This window comes from Hyperolius riggenbachi, chromosome 5 (genome assembly GCF_040937935.1).
Source record: "Hyperolius riggenbachi isolate aHypRig1 chromosome 5, aHypRig1.pri, whole genome shotgun sequence".
Lineage (NCBI taxonomy): Eukaryota > Metazoa > Chordata > Amphibia > Anura > Hyperoliidae > Hyperolius > Hyperolius riggenbachi.
The window spans coordinates 49,767,837-49,789,884 of NC_090650.1; the positions used below are offsets into that span (position 1 = coordinate 49,767,837).

Below are 22,048 nucleotides of genomic sequence, written 5' to 3' on the forward strand. Positions count from 1 at the left end.
ATGGCAAGGAACCCTGTTCTTCAAAATAAAAAGAAAGAAAGGAATAGAAAGAAAAGACTGAGATTTAAAGAAAGATCTGTCTATGCACACTGATCTTAGCGGAAAGCTGCCAGAACTAGACACAGGAAGCTAAAACACCAAACACACAGCTCTAGTCTAGCTTTGGTCATGTGGGGTCTGTGGTGCTGGGACTTATGGAAGGGTCCAATCACAGGACAGCAGAACTAATGAGTCCTTCTACGGGAACCCGTGAGCTGCAATCTATACCTGGCCTGGGAAAGGGTCATCTACCAATCAGAGAGGAGGCTTCAAATGCTAGAAAGCATGCAAATGTCCTCCAAGCTGAAACAGAGTCACTCAAACCCAGTAGCTGCTGATTAATTAGCTGGGATCCGGTCCTTTAAACAGCAGCTACTGGGTCTGACTGGTGAGTACATTTGAAATCGGCGCAGGAGACTTGGGCACAGGATACAGCCGGTATATGGCTGATCCTGCTTCTGCACAAGTCCGAGCCGTGCTAATTACTATTCCCCCTCCAGGCCGCCATGGATGGTGGGGAATGAAATAATTTGGTTTCCAGCGACTGCTGGAGGCCGAATTATTGTGTTTTTTAAGCAACTTCGGCTCCGTCTTCTGACGGTGCAAACGATACTCACTGAGCGCCGCTATAGACTGATTCCCTTTATAGTCTATGGCGGCGCCGGCTGTGCCCAAATCTAGCAGCACTGCAAAGCACTTCTCGGTGACTGGCCCAGTTTCCATTTGGATGTTTACTCAAATTTAAAGCTTGCCTCCACTACCAAATAATGAATATTCTTCAGCATAACTTAATGTGATCCTGATTGGAATGTTTCATGGAGAGATAAACATGTATATAACTAGTGTAAGTGTGTGTATACATACATATACGCGTGTGCACGTGTGTGTGTGCGTGTGCACGTGTGTGTGTGTGCGTGTGTACGTGTGTTTGTGTGCGTGTGTGTGTACATGTGTGCGCGTGTGTGTGTGGTGTGTGTGTGTGGTGTGTGTGTACGTGTGCGTGCGTGCGTGCGTGTGTTTTAAAGGACCACTCAAGTGTAAAAAGTAAGCAGTTAAAATTTGACAGAACAAACAGGTTTTGGACTTGTCCATCTCCTCAAAGGAATTCTCAGGGTTTTCTTTGTTTTCAAAAGCACTTCCAAATTTGTCATTTTGACTGCCGATCAGGAAATGCTTTTGAAAAGAAAGAAAACTCTGAGAATCCGCCATGAGGAGATGGACTAGACCTAAACCTGTTGGTTCTGCCAGAATGTAACGCCTTACTTTTTCGCTGGAGTGGCCCTTTATTATTACGTGATGAGCAGAAACGTTGAATACTATGCAGATCATGGTTTCAGAAAACAGGAATCTGCATGTGAGCTGAATATTGCAGTTGTTTCTGTCAATAACTGCAGCTATTCATTTCTTGTTCTCTCCTATAAGTAGTACTTCTGAAAGCAGAGAAGGAGCAAAGAGAAATGTCGAATAGGTCGCAACATGTTACATGAGGCCTTGGGACCCACTAGGGTGATTTCAGCTGAACTTTGCAATCGGCACCGATTCCAAAAAGCACTATGCTGATGAAAGTGAATGGAGATGAACCCACAGGAGCGATTGTGATTTGGTGAAATCCCAATGACTGTCCTGTAGCATTTTTGCGCTCCAGTACAAAGGATAGGAGTGCTGAAAATGGCTTTTGTATCACTTTTCAAAAGCGATTTTGCAGTGACTTTTTGGGAGATTTTCGTGTGTGAATAAAGTTTGAACTACTTGTTAGGAGGCGGGCTCCCCCAGCACAAAACAAAAAGGATATTGACCTCGGTAGACCCGGCAAGTGGTTAAAACCTTATTAACATGGAATACAAAAGAGAAATAAAAAACCTGCAAATCAGAAGCACTGTACAATCGCCACCAGTAGATTGTACGGCGCTTCCAAATGTCGTAAAACAAAATTGCACTGGAAACCACTGTTGCAAACGCTAAATAAAACATTGTTACAGTGTCTGGAGACCTGTAGTGGGCCCCTGGCATAGTGGCCTTAAGGGCAGTAAGGCCCCGTTCACACTGCACGCGTTTCCAGCCGCGTTTTGGAAACGCGTGCAGGTGGCCGACACGCACGACATCAGACATTGCATAGAGTGCACTGTCTGATGTTCACACTGCATGCGTTCCGGACCTGTGCGGTCCAGGAACGCATGCTGCACGCATTTTTTGCCAAAACGCGTGGCTGTCTCATTCACTTTTCAGTGATGGGATCAGCCACGCAACGCATACAAACGCGGATGGCGTGCGTTCGTACGCGTTTTCGTTCCGCGTGCGTGCCCGTCCGCGTTTGTAATGTGAACGCGGCCTAAGGAGCTCAAAACATGGAAGGGAAGAAAAAAACATGTTTATCTCATCATGCTACACACATCAGGTTCACTCTAGAAAACATTTCCTTTAGTTTTTGTGTGTGGGAATGTATCACAACCTCTTGAGGTTTTACTACTGAGTCCCCACTGTGGACATTTTATTTTATATTTGAAGAGAAGATAAGGCACCGTGCCTTTAAAACACCTGATGAATAAAGGTGGAATTGGCTGTCAGGCCCCACTGCTGAACTTTTGTATTGTATGCCCGGCTGATGAATAAAGGCGGAACGGCTGTCAGCTCCTTCTGCTGAACTTTTGTATTAAGTGCCTGGCTGATGAATAAAGTTTTTTTCAGGGCACAGTGCCTCATCTTCTCTCCAACTATATCTTAATACTACTTCTGGGGAGCACATGACCTCGTTTGCACCACCAGCTGTTTTTCACCTCACTGGTGAAGTCTAGTGCCAGATCTTTTCTGCTATCTCTGAACATTTTATTGTATGTCTGGTCCTTGGGACTTCCACAGTTTTCACATGAACCCTACTCCTGTACCCCCTGCAAACAGGAAGTGAAGAAGAAGAAATGCAATAAAAACCTATCAGGGGTTCTAACTGTTCCCTACTCTACAGAAAAGGTTCCATCTGTTGATGTCTATGTCCATGTTGGAGATATAGTCTAACTTCCTGTGAGGACATAGTGAGGTAAATTTTCCCTATATAAAAACTGCAGCCATTTCCCACACAGCCACAACCTGACTTCCATAGCTCAACAAGGCTGAAGCCGATTGGTGGCCGTTGGGATAAGACAAAGGTTCTTAGTCCCGCTACAGGAGGTCCTTTGCTACATGAGGCCCATAGAGAGAACAGGATGGTTCACCATTCTATGCTACTGCTGTTATGGAATGAGTAATGGACACTGAATACTGTTCTGCAGGGAAAGAGGCTAGACAAGAATAAAGAGAGCAGAACGGGGCCAGCTATTGGATCCACCATGTCAATCACATAGGTGCATTTTTGTTTTACTTTTTTTTTTCTTTTATTTTTTTGCAAGTGCTAAGCCCCATGCCACACCCCTTATAGACACATGGCTAATGCTTATGACCAGAAAGACTAGTACACCATACCATGCTATCTCTCCTCAGGGTCTGCTTCAGAAATAACAAGAAATGGCAGAGAGACTTTTAAGAAAGTAGCATTGATCTGTTATAACACTCTGAGCAGAAACAAAGTTGTACAATGCAGATTTTCTTTCATTCAAATTTTTTTTGTTAAAAAAAAAATAATGTAAGTTAGGAAATCAAAAAATATTAAATTAAAAAAAAATCTGGATAAGGTAAGGTCCATTCACAAAAAACGTGGGTTTCTGCAGACCAGGCAGCTACATTGTGGACAGCAATCCTCCTTCTTCCTACAGTTCCAGCTGTCCACCACTGACATCACCGAGTCCACTAGTGACATCACTGTGTGGTAGACTCCGCCCATCTCGCCTGTGTCAACATTAGTATAAAAAAAGGTCTCAGAAAGATGAGAAAATTAAAAAAACCACCCCCCTTTGGAACTAGGCAAGTTCTACTTTTACTGGGAGACAACCTGAGAGAGGGAGAGGGGAGGGGGTAGGACATGCTTTGGTTAGTGCAGCAGCAGGTAAAGGGAAATTTGTTAAGATTGCCTGTGATACTAGTACTTAGCCAAAGAATAGGTGGCAAGTAGGAAAACAGAACAAAGAAATACTTTAGTACACATAACACAGCTATACAAACAGTTGATTTTTTTGAAATGGCCACAAGGGGTCTCATGCAGAATACAAAAACAAACGGGTCAACCTTCCTGGCAGGTCTCTGATGCAGAAGACTACTAATTAAAGAAGATCAATGACATGCACATTTTTCATAACTTGGCTGCAAATTGCAAACTTCATATTGAGCCATTGAAATCTGGCAAGAAGTGCATGTGACTAAATAACAAGCTGGATACAATTTGCACACAAGTTAGAAAAATTGGCACTGATCTACTACTGACCACTGGAGAGTCCTTTCTGCAACTGATCTTGCGACCAGCTGGAATGTTTTCTAGTCATGTGATCGTCCATTTCTTTAGCAGAGCTGCAAGGAAGATAGTCTTCACCTAACCTAATACAAGTCAAAAAGAAACAAACCATCCAGCAGTGGACTGAGTAGTTTGAGATACATTAATATTTCCTGACTATAAGATGTCAGTTCATCCAGATCCACCACAGTAGCAGAGACAAAACACCTGACTCCTCTAAGGCTCTCCTGAGCAGGAGAACATTGGTCATATCTGGAGAACATAAAAGTCAACCTGAAAACTTGGACTGGGTTTAATAAAACTTATCTGGTATGTGGTGGCAGAATGTTGTATCTCTTATGTAGGCCATATTGGGCCATTGTGACAGTGACCAGCACAAGAATACTTCTGTTTTCAGATGTCCTCCAGCCTGGAGACACTTGATGAAACGTGCCTAAAGTAACGAATGTCTTGGGTAAAGAACTCCAGGTAGTTCAGTTGTGTTCCTCAGAGCTCCATAGCAAGAATTGTAATTTACACCCATTCAAAAATGACGACAATGAAGACTTCCCTGATGCTTTACTTAGTGGCCACCAGTTACCATAACGGCAATACCTTGACTCAGTTACTCTTTTTACGCAGCATCACCCTCGCTGTGTTATTTGCCATCCCCAGTATATCAATGGGACTAAGGGAGGACATTAATAGTCTAATTTTAGCAATCAGCCTTCTGGTCCTATAATTGTGATCAGATTGGAGAGTGTTGATGGTGCCAATTGAGAACAAACTATTATACCAATTGGATTATCGGCCAGTTAAAAAAACCTACGGAGAGGAAAGGTTCTAGGTCCTGTAGAGCCTTTCCATTCCTTGCAGTGCCCACGTTTCAGACTCGTTGGTCGAATACTGCTTTGTAAAGCATTGGAAGCTCGAGTGCTTCTGAAAATACTGTCCATGCACTTGTGCAGCACGGAGCTGCCTGTCTTTGGGAGCACTCCAGCTCCCGAAGCCTCCTATGGTGGCAGATTTAAATGAGGGCAACAGTGCTGGAATGAGAAGACCATGAGTGGTGGCTGGATGGTGTAATGGTTAAGGGCTCTGCCTCTGACACAGGAGACCAGGGTTCGAATCTCGGCTGTTCAGTAAGCCAGCACCTATTCAGTAGGAGACCTTAGGCAAGTCTCCCTAACACTGCTACTGCCTATAGAGCGCGTCCTAATGGCTGCAGCTCTGGCGCTTTGAGTCCGCCAGGAGAAAAGTGTGATATAAATGTTATTTGTCTTGTCTATTTGTCATGAGAGGAATGGGAACTCACCATTGGTCAGCTTTTCAGTTCTCAGTGCTGCAAAGCAATATATAGCTCCACAGGACAGAAAACAAAACCAGAGATGAGGCAATCCCACAACAGCTGCCATTTCTGAAATCTATGTAAATTACATTTGCCGGAACCCTGAGGAATATAGGTGAATTGTCTCTAGTACTTCTGTAGGTTATACCTATGCTGGCTAAAGCTCGGTAGCTTGGCCCAGTTTTGTATTCTGTTTTCCTGGCATGTCACACCTCTGAAATGCAGTCAGAATTGAGTTCTCTGGTGGCTAAAGCTACAGCGGTCATACTCCTCAAATAAACTACATTTATAAAATAGGAATACTTGAACAGCAAATCTAAAAAAATAAAGAGATGCACATACATAGCAAACATAGCAGAAGGGCTTGTGTAAGCCAACACATTATGGTCATCTTCCTGTCAATTATGTTCTCTGAACAACGGGACAAACTGATGCACCGAGACGAACATAAAAGTAGACAACTTCTGGGACAGCTTCACTCACATTACCTCAGTCATACGCTTTTATCTTTTTAATAATAATGTGGATGTGGATGTGAATAAAGGAAATGTTTTTAAAGCAATGGCTCATTTGTTTACAGCTTTTAAGAAAAGATACAGAAAATAAGTGAACTGATTTATCAAGTTAGAGTGTAGTTAACCTTCTTAAACCAGAAGGTATTTCCAATAATTCAGCTTTAAGTGAGCAAACCTGGTTACCCACAATGCATCACTACTGAATATGCAAATTATCTTTTATGCCCCTGAAGCCAGGCTTACATCCAGAGCCGCTGGTGTATAGTGAGTCTGTAGCTTATACATTTTACAGAGCCACATCCACCCAACATGCAGATAGCCTGTTCCGGACTTTTGGTCCTCCTCAGTGCAGAGCAAGGATTGATTTGCTCATTTGAAGCTGAATTATCACAACTGCCTTCTGTTTTAAGAAGGCAGCAAGTCAATATCAGGAAAACCTCGACTTACTACCTTGTGAGAAGGTACAGGGCAGTCTGTGGTGATGTGTGCATTGTGGGCCTGTTCATGATGAGCATCAAGCTAAACAGACTCGCTATGGGCACATATATGCAATCAATGCTTGTGTACAGACTGCAATGTTACTCAGAAATGCTGGTTAGACCAATATCGCACCCCGGAGATCCTATCCCCATGCCAGATGCTGAGGCAGAACTAACTGGTTTCCAGAGGATGTCTTTGCACATATAATGCAAAGTAAGCACAATATTGGTATGGATCGGTCTTAATTCTTAAGTTGGAATCCCAAACCGGAAAAATATTTGTGAATACTAGACTATTCAGAAATACCAGCCTACATTTTGGGCTTCTATAACTAAGCAAGGAAATACTCCTGAGGAAGTGAAATCTATATTCTTTCGTTCACGAAACGTTTCAAGAATTATCACAACCTCGGCTTAAGATATTTGTAACATATAAGAGACTTACAGGCACTAAACTGTTGTGAGCCCACCCTGGTGTAATGCTACAAGCTGTTCTCACAGTTTAGAACGATCCTGTTCTGTCCTGTATTATATATGCGTGACAGATTTTGTATAGATACGTCAAGATATGTTATTTTATTATTGCAATTTGTGATGGCTGCACATGCTGTTCTGCCTTTTGTATATACAATTTTAATTGTTTGTATTGTTCTATGTTAAATAAAAATTTGTACCGTTTAACTTGATTTAGAAGACTTGACTAATTATCAATTTTCTTTATATGTATCAAACTATACTACGATAAATAATCCTGAATAGTCTTCTGCATAAAATGAGCATCTTATATGGGATGTGGGGATACATATCGATAAAATATAGACAAATTCAATAGACCTTTGATGGTTCTTTTTAACCCTTTAGCAGGCAATTTATTTAGAGGTTTGCAAATGCTTCAGACTGTTTTGTTTTAGCACTATTTTTTATTCCTTCTTTGTTACATTTGTTTCCTTCTAATTAGTAAGGGTGTAATGTGTATGTATGGCCACTTGTCACTAGGGGGCAGTGTGAGACACTAACAGAGGTCTTCTGCTTTCAGTTTCTATATTTTCTGCCAGCAGAGAGAGAGCAAAGTATTCCAAGAACTTACAGCACACAGAATTTTGCAAACTGAAGTCAAAAGTAGTGCACTTATCTCAAATGAGATAACTCTATTGAAGCTGCTAATGGATTAAGAATGGGCTTTGTGATTTAGACAAATATAGTTGTAAGAAGACCAAAGTGTAGGCCTCACACTTAACCCTCATTTGCTGCAACATGCTGCAGGACAAGAGCTTTGCTGAACCATGTAAGTGAGTAAAGAGTTGGCACACACAAAACCTGTGCTAGACTTCCCTTAAGGTGTACAAATTCAAAGGATGCACCTGGACAGATTACAGCCATTAATGCAGATTAACACAGAAAACACAAGACTTGGAATTCAAGAAGGAATATAGAACCTCAGATGACAGACGCAGTTGGAAAAACCCATAGTTAGTTAAGAGAAGGAGCAGAGTGCGCTGGGTCAGCCTGCAGGGTAAGACCATCCTCGCAGGCAAGGGTTACCTGATATCTCGCCAGGGGACAGCCCAGTCCGTCCGATGTTCGGGAGTAAATGGTCAATATTGGGCAGTGGCTGGCTGTCTATTGTGCCCTCCTCCTGGGCTGTCGTCTACAGTTAATAAACAGAGATCTCTTGAACATCGGTACATTCACAAGCTTTTATTCCTAAGAACTGAACAATATGGCAGCCAGTAGACATAACAAGGTTTATACTTCTAAGAAATTAACAAAATGGCTGTCGGTAGAAAAGACAAGTATTTAGTGCAGCAATATATATACTGCTAGTGTTAACCAAAGTGCAAAAAAAAAGGAAACATTCATTCAAGTGTCTCTTGTTCCATAAAGCTACCTTAGAAGTATACAGTATAAATCCATTCAGCGTACTGTAAGATAATGCAATAGTAAATGAAAGCTAATATCCAGGCATACATGCAAAAATGGCACCAGGAAATTTGGGTGCAGGGCAATGCCGAAAAACAGCTCACTCTGCTCCTGCAAAAGTCCCAGCGGAGTTAATCACTATTCTGCAGACCACCCTGCAGACCACCAAGGATTATTGCTGGTGGCCGAATTACGCTGCTTTTATAGTAATTTGGGTGCCATCTTATGACGCCGCCCAAATTACTGTCTGAGCGCCGCCATAGTTGTAATCCACATTATGGCCTATGGTGCCCCCAAATTTCCCTGCACCATTTGTGCCTGTCTAGAATTTCCAGGCATAAACTGAAATTAATCTGTAGGGATCAAAGCACAAATTCCGTCTCAGCCCTTCTCCTGTGTAATTCACAGGTGTCTTCTCCTCAACAGCTAGGCCTTTGTGAGCATTGGTCTGTAATACTACACCGTAGGGGGCTCTTGGTTCTCTCTTTAGATCTTATGCATCACATGGGTGAATGGATTTTTACGCAAACTCAGTGCAATTCCATGCATTATGAATAAATGAGATCACAACCACATCAGGGAGAATCGCATACAAAGCAGTGTCGTTCGCTGCGTCGACCACTTGCATTGCACACAGCCAGGATATGGGCAAGGGGCGTAAATGTCTAATTTTCTGTCCAATTACACCACCCATTAACCCCCTTGGCATCATGGATTCTTTCTAGGTGTTCGGGTCCAAAAGCAGAGCAATTTTTTTTGCATGCTTTTAGATCCTAAAATCTGGAAAAAATCATGCTGCTAGGGAGTTCTGCAGCAGCCCAGCACTCACCTCCCTGGGATCCATCGCTGCAGTTTTCCCTCCGTCCTCAGGGGGGGGGGGGGGGGGGGGGAATTGCAGGCAGTTGTCATGAAGCCAGACAGACAGGCAGAGCCTCGGAGGAGAGGAAAAAAAAATGACGGCTGACATTGTGATTCCCTGGGAGGCAAGTTAAACTGTTCACTGTGCGCATTGCTCTGCATAGACATCCTGTCGGCTACCACAAGTTAAGCTCGGGGTTACTGCTCCTGGCATGTTTTTTTCACCCCGAGCTGAACTCATGATTACTGCTAAGGAGGTTAATGAGATCCTAAAAATTTGTCAAACATAATAAATCTATCTTCACTGCAGTGGTGGAAGATTTCAGGCAGACTTGAACAATGATCAGTCAGATCTGCAGAAAATGATTTTATTGACCCGTCTGACCACGTCAAGGGTATAGCTTCCCTATCTGCCACTTCCCATAATGCCCCTTACCAGGAGGGCTCGGATTTGATGCCCACCGTGGAAGACACAGCTGCAAAAGAAGACATCTGCAGGGGAGGACTGAGCAGGATCTTACATGGAAGGCGATTATCTTTTATCCCTACAGATTTTTATTGTAAGCCCGGAGTCATGCTTTAACAGGAAAGCATTGCAGAATTAGATCTGAGGGATGTATGGTATATTCCTCTACAATCAATAGGCACTCCCTTTATCCCTTATGGGTTTGGTTGCACTGAGTGCGCTGCAGTGCGAGATCTGTGAGGACTTCAGGTATTGCATAGAAACCAATGTCTGTTGCTCCCACTCACATACCACACTGTAACTCACATTTTTGACAACAACCCCATTCAGTCAAACAAACGAGGTCAATAGTATGCAGTGTTCTCCCCAGAAACATTTTCCAGCTGGGTGGGGCACAATGGGGGGTTAGCGCAACTCTGCTTACAGCATAGGAGGAGAGTGAGGAGGTGAAAACCAAAATTAGCTGGGTGGAGCACCCAGCTAAACGAGCCTGGGGAGGACACTGGTATGGCATGCAGCAGTGCTGGTAGCATGTGCTACAGTGCAACCCTCTGCCACCTGGATTGTATAGTGTGACATTACTACGTCTTTTAAGCAGCACTAAAAACCAGAAAGGGAGAAATTGGTTGACAAGAGGAACTGAAACTAATCTGAAATCAGATGCTTTGCACCTGATGGTCCAGGCTGTTAACACCAAAGTGCACCATGTCTGATAAGTTCTGTCTTCTATGTGAAACTGAGGAAGTGGTATTATGGCAGTATGGAGTACTAAAGCCTGTTTCACACCAAAAAGCACTTACAAAATTGTAGTGTTTGTAGAGCGATTTGGTGTGAAATGACCCTAAGGATGTCATTGTCCAAGCACTTTTCAAAACACCAAAATCTCTTTAAAAGCGCTCTTGGTGTGAAACAGCCCCTAACCAACATGGTAAATTATTTCAGAAAAATGCTAGTTCCCTGGCTACAGAAAAGCCAACGCCTCATCTGTGTACTTGTTGAAAGTATGGGATTAGAAAGCACTGCAAACCGCAGATTGCTATTACAACCAGGGAACTAGCATTTTCAAAAAGTAGTGATGCAAAAGCAGCCTCTATAATGGTCTCAAAACTGTTTAACTTTAAAGTGAAACTGAACCTATAGTAAAAAAACAAACTTTAAACGGGGCAGTTTTATTCACCCTTACTTGAGCCCAGATAGGACCCAGTTAGATCCAGGAAACGGTCATCCAGACCTTGCGCCTATGTGCCTTTGTTCTGCCCACAGCAACAGAGCCAAGGCTGGAATATGAGATCAGAGGGGCGTGTCTTCACTACACTTCCAGGAAGTGCAGGCAGAAATGGGGAACTACTGGGGCTTTAAGGATAATACACATGTGCAACTTTTCTGCCCAACTATCGTTCAAACGGCTAGATGAGCCAAACGTGACAAAAGACTAGACAAGTGACTGATAAAAGGCAGTTTGCCTGATCCAATTGGCGGTTGATTCCGGCAAACTTAGCAGAAAAGTGGCCTAGGTATTATTTGCACAGACCTACACTATTCTCTTTGTCACAAAGTAAGAATGGTGCTTAACCACTTGCGGACCAGGTAGGTTGAATCAACGTCCAGCAGGTGGTGGTACAGTTCTGACCGGACTTTGATTCAACATCCGCGCTAACAAACCGTCCCGAAGTGATTGTGCGCACCCGGAGGGGGAGATTAAGCTGTCATATGACAGCTGGCATCTCCCCCGAGTGATCAGCAGCCATCGCGTATGGCTGCTGATCACGTGATCACTACGATCGCCGTCGGATCGTAGTGATCACTTTGACAGCGGCGGCAGCAGGGGGAAAAGAAGAGGATCCACTCACCTCCCTGCCGTTCCAGCGACGATCGGCGCCCCCCTCTGCTCAGCATCTCTGCTCCTTCTGATGTCAGCGCCGGGTCCCGGCTTGATGACGTCATCAAGCCGCGACCCGGACCTGAGCGTCATTTGGAGCAGAGATGCCGGCTGGAGAAGAAGTGGCTACTGCGGCTCATCGCTGGAGCCTGGAAGGTGAGTGAAAGCTGCCAGCTACAGGGGGGACACCTGGCCACACAGGGGGGACACCATGCCCAGCCGGCCACAGACGGGATCCGGCCACCCGACACCCCCCCCCCCCCCCCTCCATGCAAATTGCCCTGGTCCTTAAGGGGGGTTAGGCGGCCAGTCCCGAAGTGGTTAAATAAAGGGACAGATTGGACACAAGGGCGTCACTACAGAGGAGCAGCCCCCTGCAGCTGCAAGGAGGCCCCACCTACTACCTCACTCCTAATATAGGGGCCCATCCTTCAGTGGGTGTGAAGATTATGATGTCCACACTGGTTTATGACCCTTGCAAACTGGCCCCCAAGCTGTGAGGGTCAGCAGGGGTAGGCAAGGCAAACGGTATGAACATTGGGGAAAGTGTGGGACATCAAAGTTTTTCTGGGGGATGCCATGACTTGTAGTTACACCTCTGATTTGGACATATTGCATTTAAGGTTATAGCTACATTTTTTATCAAGCGTCCAGCAGGATCTGTGTATGTGTCACTATCACTGCTATGCTCCTCTCCTGCCTACATAGAGAAAGTTCCATTTATTTAGACCACCTCCTGAGGTCAGAACAACTAACTGCTCCATTCTGATTATTATTACAGCTCATCAAGAAATACACAGTCTGCCATTCACTGGAGCACCAGACATGCTGCCATCAAGACATCACGGCCTTAATAAAGCTGCCATAAACCCAGTACAATACTTACAATAGGCTCATCATCGCCACTCTCCTCTCCGAAAAACCAGTCGTGCTAAAAAATAAAAAATAAAAAAAACGAGTCAATTTAGATGTGTCACACAGTAAAAACACAGAAAAGTTATACTGCTTTCAATACTCACACGTTGAATGAGGGTTTCCACTATCTTGTACTGATCAGGCATGTGGTTGACCATATGTGTCATATTGTCTTCCGATGTTCTGACAAGTGTAGGGCCAAACACCAAAGCCAGGTTCCTTGGCTCCATCTAATAAGACAAGACACAGAACATTTATATTGCACTTTTCTCCTGGTGGACTCAAAGCCAGAGCTGCAGCCACAAGGGTGCGCTCTATAGGCAGTAGCAGTGTTAGAGAGTCTTGCCCAAGGTCTCCTGCTGAATAGGCGCTGTCTTACTGATCAGGAAGAGCCAAGATTCGAACCCAGGTCTCCTGTGTCAGAGGTAGAGCCATTAACCAGTCAGTGAGCCAGGTGTGCTCAATATGCAAGATGCTTGACTAAAAGATAAATTAACCCTTTAGTAGCTTCAATAGAGTCATCTCTTGAGATAAGTGCACTGCTTTTGACCTCCGTCAGCAGAACTCGCCGTGCTGCAAATTCTTGCAATGCTTTGATCTCTCCATACTATCAGAAAATATAGAAACTGAAAGCAGAAGTGCTCTGTTACGGTCTCACACTGCTCCCTAGTGACAAGTGGCCATAAATCCACATTACAGCAGTACTAATTAGAACAAAGGAAATGTAACAAATGAGAAATAAAAAAAAATGTGCTAAAATAAATGTGCCTGGAGCACTTGCGAGCCTCTAATAGGCCACTAAAGGGTTAATAAACATGCATACCCTGAATACACAACTTGACAGCAGACATTTTTGCATTCCAAGCATATCACCGAAGCCTTAGAGACAGTGGAGCGGATTGGTTGACATGAGAGCACAGAATTAAAATAGAGCAGAATCCTTGCTTCATTCAATAGCTGAAACCTGATTGGTTTCTTTTGGGCAACTGCTCAATTTTCTTGAACACTTGCCTTGATAAATTAGCCTTTGTGGAACACTGCCTCTTTTATACAACCAGATCCCTTAAAGAACTATTATATGTGAAATGCATCTTTTTCTTTGCAACGAGTCCCATCAGCGAGTGACTTATAGGGGTTTCCTGGTATGCCGGTGTTGCGTCCGATCATGCTGCCCTAAAATTTACACTGTCCCGCAAGACCAGGACAATCCTGTGCTGCGAGATTTCCTATTCTATTATGCTGTGAGCGATATCAGCCACGCCTCCTACACTCTCCAAATTGAGGGAGGGTAGGAAGGGTATGGAGGGTAGGAAGGGTATGGAGGGTAGGAAGGGTACCCCCTCCCCACACACCTCTGCGCCAAATTGCAGCTCCCCAGCCCTGCTGGTTCATGAGATGGATTTTTTTTATCTCAGGAAAAAGCAGGGTTTGAGGGCCGCAATTTGGCATAGAGGTAGTTCGGGGAGTCCGTTTAAAATTTGCACTGAGCATGCGTGTTACCCAGTGAGGAAGGCAGCTCTGTGGTAGCACGATCGGACATGACACTGGCCCAATTGACAGTTCTTCAGTTTCTACACTGACTGGCTTAAAGGAATACTATCAAACTTCATCAATTTCTGGCAGTAGCATAAATCAAAATTCAATCAACAGTCTGATGGAACACAGCATATCTTTTTGCTGTGCAGTGTCTTATTTTATTTATTTTACCTTAAAGATCGCGTCCCCTGAGAAACTGACGGCGACGAGGAATGGGGCAGCTCATTATATGAGAGGGGATTCCTATATGACAGTGTAGCAGTGCCTATCCTACTTTCCCCACATCATAGCGCATTATTCAGCGCATGACCCGCCTAAGTAGCCTGCTATGAGGAGCGAGAGACAAGACAACCTCTCTCGCTCCTACTCTGCCCAGCCAATCTGCCTCAGGAGGCCTCTGTGTGTCGGGCTCGGGCTGCCGCCGCCGCATCGTCATTGCTGTTTGCTACGGAACGGCAAACACAATAGCTGGAGGAGGGCGCGTCATGAGCCTTCCTCCACTTCCGCTCCTTCTTCCAATGCTTTCAAGAGCAATGACACGCCCTCCTCCAGCGAATGTGTTTGTCGTTCCGTAGCAAACAGCAACGACGATGCGGCGGCAGCCCGAGCCCGACACACAGAAGCCTCCTGAGGCAGATTGGCTGGGCAGAGTAGGAGCGAGAGAGGTTGTCTTGTCTCTCGCTCCTCATAGCAGGCTACTTAGGCGGGTCATGCGCTGAATAATGCACTATGATGTGAGGAAAGTAGGATAGGCACTGCTACACTGTCATATAGGAATCCCCTCTCATATAATGAGCTGCCCCATTCCCCGTCGCCGTCAGTTTCTCAGGGGACACGATCTATAAGGTAAAATAAATAAAATAAGACACTGCACAGCAAAAAGATATGCTGTGTTCCATCAGACTGTTGATTGAATTTTGATTTATGCTACTGCCAGAAATTGATGACGTTTGATAGTATTCCTTTAATTAGAGCAGAGGTTGGATTGCCCCACCTAGCAAACAAGCCAACTTCTCCTCCAATGAAAGTGAAGGCGTATGGTCGGATGGGTGGGGTCACACCAGACATTTCTGATACAGCAGGACCCGACAGGGCTCTCTGCCTCCACCTACAGGAACAGAGGTAAGACTGCACAGCCATACCCTTAGTGACTGTACATGTGGATGTCAACATTTGCCAAAAGATCCACATGAATTACCTTGTTCTTTTCTGCATTTTCTGCCACAGTTTTCAGATGGGTACAGAGAAATTTGAGGGTTTGGTAGTGGTGTTTTGGTAGATTACGAACCTGAAATGCCAAGAAAAAAAAAACATGTCAGTAAGGTACAATAAGTAAAAAAGAACTTATACAATAATCATGTCAGTAAGAGCTTTGCTACTCTACTTTGCAGAGGATTTTCCTCTCTTTCAGTCTTACAAATGGGTGCTAAGGATAGAAAATGGGAATATAACCTAATGAAACACATACTTGGGGAACCACATAAGTAGGAGGAGCCAGAGGGTGGAGCTCCAACCACATGAAGTTTTGTGTACATTCTAGAAAACTGTAGTGGCAACACCTTCCTTTATCCATCCTCTTATGAATGAGATTAGGTCACCCTTTACACAGAGCGCAAAGGATTGTGGTCCGAGCTATGTAAAACAAGGACACACCCACAGAGCCGGGACAAGGTCCTCCAGCACCCAAGGCTGAAACACCAAAGTGCGCCCCTCTATCCCTCCCACCCCAGCCGTCCCACACTGATTGCTATTAGACTAAGAGGCACCCCAGGGCCCCCAACACCTTAACCTCTAGTTATCTGGCTTGTAGTCACTTCCATGTATCTCCTTTTCGTATTTCTTTCTGCTTCAAACACAATAGAGGAATGACAGCTGAATGAATTGTGCATCCTCCTACACTGCGCCCTGAGGCTGGAGCCTCTCCAGCCTCTGTCTCTGCCCGGCCCTGCACACCCATAAATAGGTATGAAAATATATATACATACATATATATGAATATATATATATATATATATACATACATATATATGAATATATATATATATACATACATATATATGAATATATATATATATATATACATACATATATATGAATATATATATATATATATATACATACATATATATGAATATATATATATATATATACATACATATATATGAATATATATATATATATATACATACATATATATGAATATATATATATATATATACATACATATATATGAATATATATATATATATATACATACATATATATGAATATATATATATATATATACATACATATATATGAATATATATATATATACATACATATATATGAATATGAATATATATATATATACATACATATATATGAATATATATATATATATATATATACATATATATGAATATATATATATATATATATATACATATATATGAATATATATATATATACATACATATATATGAATATATATATATATACATACATATATATGAATATATATATATATACATACATATATATGAATATATATATATATACATACATATATATGAATATATATATATATACATACATATATATGAATATATATATATATACATACATATATATGAATATATATATATATACATACATATATATGAATATATATATATATACATACATATATATGAATATATATATATATACATACATATATATGAATATATATATATATACATACATATATATGAATATATATATATATATACATACATATATATGAATATATATATATATATATACATACATATATATGAATATATATATATATATACATACATATATATGAATATATATATATATATACATACATATATATGAATATATATATATATACATACATATATATGAATATATATATATATATACATACATATATATGAATATATATATATATATATACATACATATATATGAATATATATATATATATATACATACATATATATGAATATATATATATATATATACATACATATATATGAATATATATATATATATATATATACATACATATATATGAATATATATATATATATATATACATACATACATATATATGAATATATATATATATATATATATATACATACATATATATGAATATATATATATATATATATACATACATACATATATATGAATATATATATATATATATATACATACATATATATGAATATATATATATATACATACATATATATGAATATATATATATATACATACATATATATGAATATATATATATATACATACATATATATGAATATATATATATATACATACATATATATGAATATATATATATATACATACATATATATGAATATATATATATATACATACATATATATGAATATATATATATATACATACATATATATGAATATATATATATATACATACATATATATGAATATATATATATATACATACATATATATGAATATATATATATATACATACATATATATGAATATATATATATATATATATACATACATATATATGAATATATATATATATACATACATATATATGAATATATATATATATACATACATATATATGAATATATATATATACATACATACATATATATGAATATATATATATACATACATATATATGAATATATATATATATACATACATATATATGAATATATATATATACATACATATATATGAATATATATATATATATATACATACATATATATGAATATATATATATATACATACATATATATGAATATATATATATACATACATATATATGAATATATATATATACATACATATATATGAATATATATATATACATACATATATATGAATATATATATATATACATACATATATATATATATATATATATATATACATACATATATATGAATATATATATATACATACATATATATGAATATATATATATATACATACATATATATGAATATATATATATATACATACATATATATGAATATATATATATATATACATACATATATATGAATATATATATATATATACATACATATATATGAATATATATATATACATACATATATATGAATATATATATATACATACATATATATGAATATATATATATACATACATATATATGAATATATATATATACATACATATATATGAATATATATATATACATACATATATATGAATATATATATATATATATATATATATATATATATATATATATATATATATATATATATATATATATATATATATATATATATATATATATATAGTATAGGTGCTGATTCGCTGAAGAACGATAATCATAACAGATAGCGCATATTAGAATTACCCGCTATAAACATGCACCACTTACGTAGCATGTTACTCAAGCAACATAAGTGATGTATGTACACAGAGCATAACACAATTTGCATACATTGTATTGGGCATGCTAGATTTTAAACTGGTCATTTGCAAGCTGATATTTTTTTTCTTTTGTTTTGTAAATGGGGATATACAGGGACAGTGACAAAGAAAAAAAATGTACGTTACAGAAGGGCAGCAGATAGTTCTAACTACAACATAAGCAAGCCCAAGTGGCACAGCAATAGGGGATATATATATATTGGACATTGTCCTTCTCGGCTGCGGTCGCCTTCTGCCTTGGCGCTGACACTTGTTTTTTATAATAGGGGATATAGAGGTTACAACCGCACCCTGGGCCCAAGCTCCTCAGTTACACCACTGCCATGCCCATAGTGTGACTTAGCTGCTACAAATCTCTGTACATAGGTCATGGACCTGGTATATTAATGCAAATCTAAAAGTTTTTACGAGAGTCACAAATCACCTGGAAAGTCTCAGCAAATATTGAGAACTAAAGCGGAGGGACTTTTACCTCAGAAAGCTGAAGCTGATTTCTAAGTCAATTATAACATAATGGGCAGACTATTCTGAATGCTGATATAAAACACACAATAGAATGGCTGCTGTTCTTCACATTTACATATCACAAGAACATTTCACTAATGAACACTGAAAAATCAGGCTTTCGTAGGGGATGCTTACCAGATTTCTCAGAGTTTTAAGCCGCTCGTTGGGGTCTTCTTTGCGGTTGGCATCAATAAAATCATTATATTTATCTGAAACATGAAACATGGCATTTTTAGCGAGAAGTGAGATAAAACAATTTTCATGAAGGGAAAATATTGACATGAAATGCAAAAGAAAACAAATTACTCATTAAAAATAATTCACAAATAGTTTGTGGACTGAGCAGAGTTCTCATCGGTGACTGCGATGAGTGTTTATACATACATCAGACACTAGGTGGTGGTGATGAGCTTTAAGTATTGTCAAGTAATCAGAGTGCTACACATTTAACAACTACAGTAGAATCTTGTTATAGTAAACTCTGGTATGCTAAACCTCTGGATAGTGCAAACTCTGTACTTAGGTCCCAGCAACTGCATCTGTATAAATATAGAATGTATGACCAATTCTGATATAGTAAACTACTTTTCCTGGTCCCTTGGAGTTCACTATAAAGGGATTCTGATGCACCTACTGTCTCTACCCACACCCTTGAGATTGTAAGCCTCTGGTCGGGGCAGAGAGGAAGTTCTGAGTTTAGGTCCAGGTTTAATTGCTCTCTGGCAATCGATAGTACCATGCGGGGTAGATGGGTGAGGGATTAGGAGTAAATTCTATGGCAAACTATACTACCGCGGAAGGAAGGGGGGTGGATGCCTCCATATACAGTAGCTTCTCAGTTCAGGTGTCCTTCAAGTACACAAAAACCAGTCATGCAGATTGTGAACTTTGCCATTCCTTACCATTGGTGAAGAGAGGCTCTGGGAGTTTTCGAAAAAAGGATTTTAGAAGACTGCTGATTACATTCAGGTCCCGCCATTTCTGGGTTGAAAGAATACTAAAGTCAGAATGTTCTTTCTATACTATATAAGGTCATAAAAGATCACATTTACAACATACAAATAAGGACAAATTTGTCGTTACCCATTCCAGAAAAAATGTCACTGAAATAACTCAAGGCTGTCAAACGTAATTGGCAATCATCATTGTTTATTCTGTATTTCGACCGAAGTCTTTCCTCCACCACTCACAGCCATCTTAGGTCTTACAAAATAAAATGTGAGAAACCGATATTTTCGCTGCAAACTCCCTGCACCCTCTCCCTTTCCAAACACCACTAGCATCCTGCAAACTCCCTGCACCCTCTCCCTTCCCAAACACCACTAGCATCCTGCAAACTCTCTGCACCCTCTACCTTCCTAAACACCCCTCACATCCTGCAAACTCCCTGCACCCTCTCCCTTCCCAAACACCACTCGTATCCTGCAAACGACCTGCACCCTCTCTCTACCAAAACACCCTTCATGTCCTGCAAACGACCTGCACCCTCTCTCTACCAAAACACCCTTCATGTCCTGCAAACTCCCTGCACCCTCTCCCTACCCAAATACCCCTTATATCCTGCAAACTCCCTGCACCCTCTACCTTCTCAAACTCCACTCATACCCTGCAAACTACCTGCACCCTCTTCCTTCCCAAACACTCCTCACATACTGCAAACTCCCTGTACCCGCTTCCTTCCCAAATACTTCTTGCATACTGCAAAATCCCTGCACCATCTGCCTTCCAAAACACCCCTTGCATACTGCAAACTTCCTTCACCCTCTCCCTTCCCAAATATAACTCTTATCCCGCAATCTCCCTGCACCCTCTCCCTTCCCAAACACCTCTTGCATCCTACAAACTCCCTGCACCCTCTCCCTTCCCAAACACCTCTCGCATCCTGCAAACTCTCTGCACCCTCTCCATTCCCAAACACCTCTCGCATCCAGCAAACTCCCTGCACCCTCTCCCTTCCCAAACACCTCTCGCATCCAGCAAACTCTCTGCACCCTCTCCCTTCCCAAACACCACACCCATCCTGCAAACTCCCTGCACCCTCTCCCTCCTCAAACACCTCTCGCATCCTGCAAACTCCCAGCACCCTCTCCCTTCCCAAACACCTCTCGCATCCTGCAAACTCCCTGCACCCTCCCGCATCCCAAACACCACACCCATCCTGATAACTCCCTGCACCCTCTCCAGTGTTCTCCCGAGAAATGTTTGCCAGCCATATGGCATAAAAAAGTAGCTGGGTGGGGTGAGATGAAAGAACTCTTATTCCCATCTCATCTATACTTGGGGTGGTCTTCCACACAAAGTATCCAAGCACTGCCATAGTAGCGATGTGGGAAGCCTCTGACTGCACTGCTGAGGAGGACCAATCATGAAATACTCACATCATCTTGCAGATCAACGTTTGTAAAGCCTTTGTCGAGTTCATCCTGCATGCTGGAAATAGCGGCGTTGTTTCCGGGGACTCTGTAGATACCGAGGTTCTCCAAGCCCCTCTCTTCAACTAACTTACAGCATGTGTCCACCACCCATGGCACAAACTAGAAGAAGAGATTTGTGGTTATCGGTGAGATTCCACCACGGTAAAGCAGAGTCTACGGAAGACACTGAAATAACATTTACTTTATTGCTTTCAGCTGGCGGACAGACATCCAGCCGAACGCCGAAGGTACGACCAATCGATGACTTTTTGTCCCTCTTAATTATGTTGATCTTCCACTGTCTCTCTTTAGGAGGACTGGTGTCACCTAGCAGAAGGGAAAAAAGATC

At 40.7% G+C, this 22,048-nt stretch overlaps 2 protein-coding genes across 5 annotated transcripts in view; one reads left to right on the top strand and one right to left on the bottom strand.

The window, feature by feature from the left end:
- Window positions 1–12,741, top strand: part of KIAA1217 (KIAA1217 ortholog) — a 798,974-nt gene extending 786,233 nt beyond the window's left edge. Inside the window, exon 21 of the mRNA XM_068235630.1 lies at window positions 12,640–12,741. Within this exon, the coding sequence (XP_068091731.1) occupies window positions 12,640–12,726 (87 nt within the window). The 3' untranslated portion in view covers window positions 12,727–12,741. The remainder of the gene's footprint in view (window positions 1–12,639) is intronic.
- ARHGAP21 (Rho GTPase activating protein 21) overlaps window positions 1–22,048 on the bottom strand; it is a 243,186-nt gene that overhangs the window by 7,119 nt on the left and 214,019 nt on the right. For all 4 annotated transcript variants that reach the window (XM_068235615.1, XM_068235616.1, XM_068235614.1 and 1 more), the window contains 8 exons: window positions 21,902–22,026; window positions 21,664–21,819; window positions 20,188–20,266; window positions 19,421–19,494; window positions 15,508–15,597; window positions 12,878–13,003; window positions 12,745–12,789; window positions 8,278–8,383 (listed from right to left, as the gene is read on the bottom strand). In XM_068235615.1, the coding sequence (XP_068091716.1) occupies window positions 8,278–8,383; window positions 12,745–12,789; window positions 12,878–13,003; window positions 15,508–15,597; window positions 19,421–19,494; window positions 20,188–20,266; window positions 21,664–21,819; window positions 21,902–22,026 (801 nt within the window). The remainder of the gene's footprint in view (window positions 1–8,277; window positions 8,384–12,744; window positions 12,790–12,877; window positions 13,004–15,507; window positions 15,598–19,420; window positions 19,495–20,187; window positions 20,267–21,663; window positions 21,820–21,901; window positions 22,027–22,048) is intronic.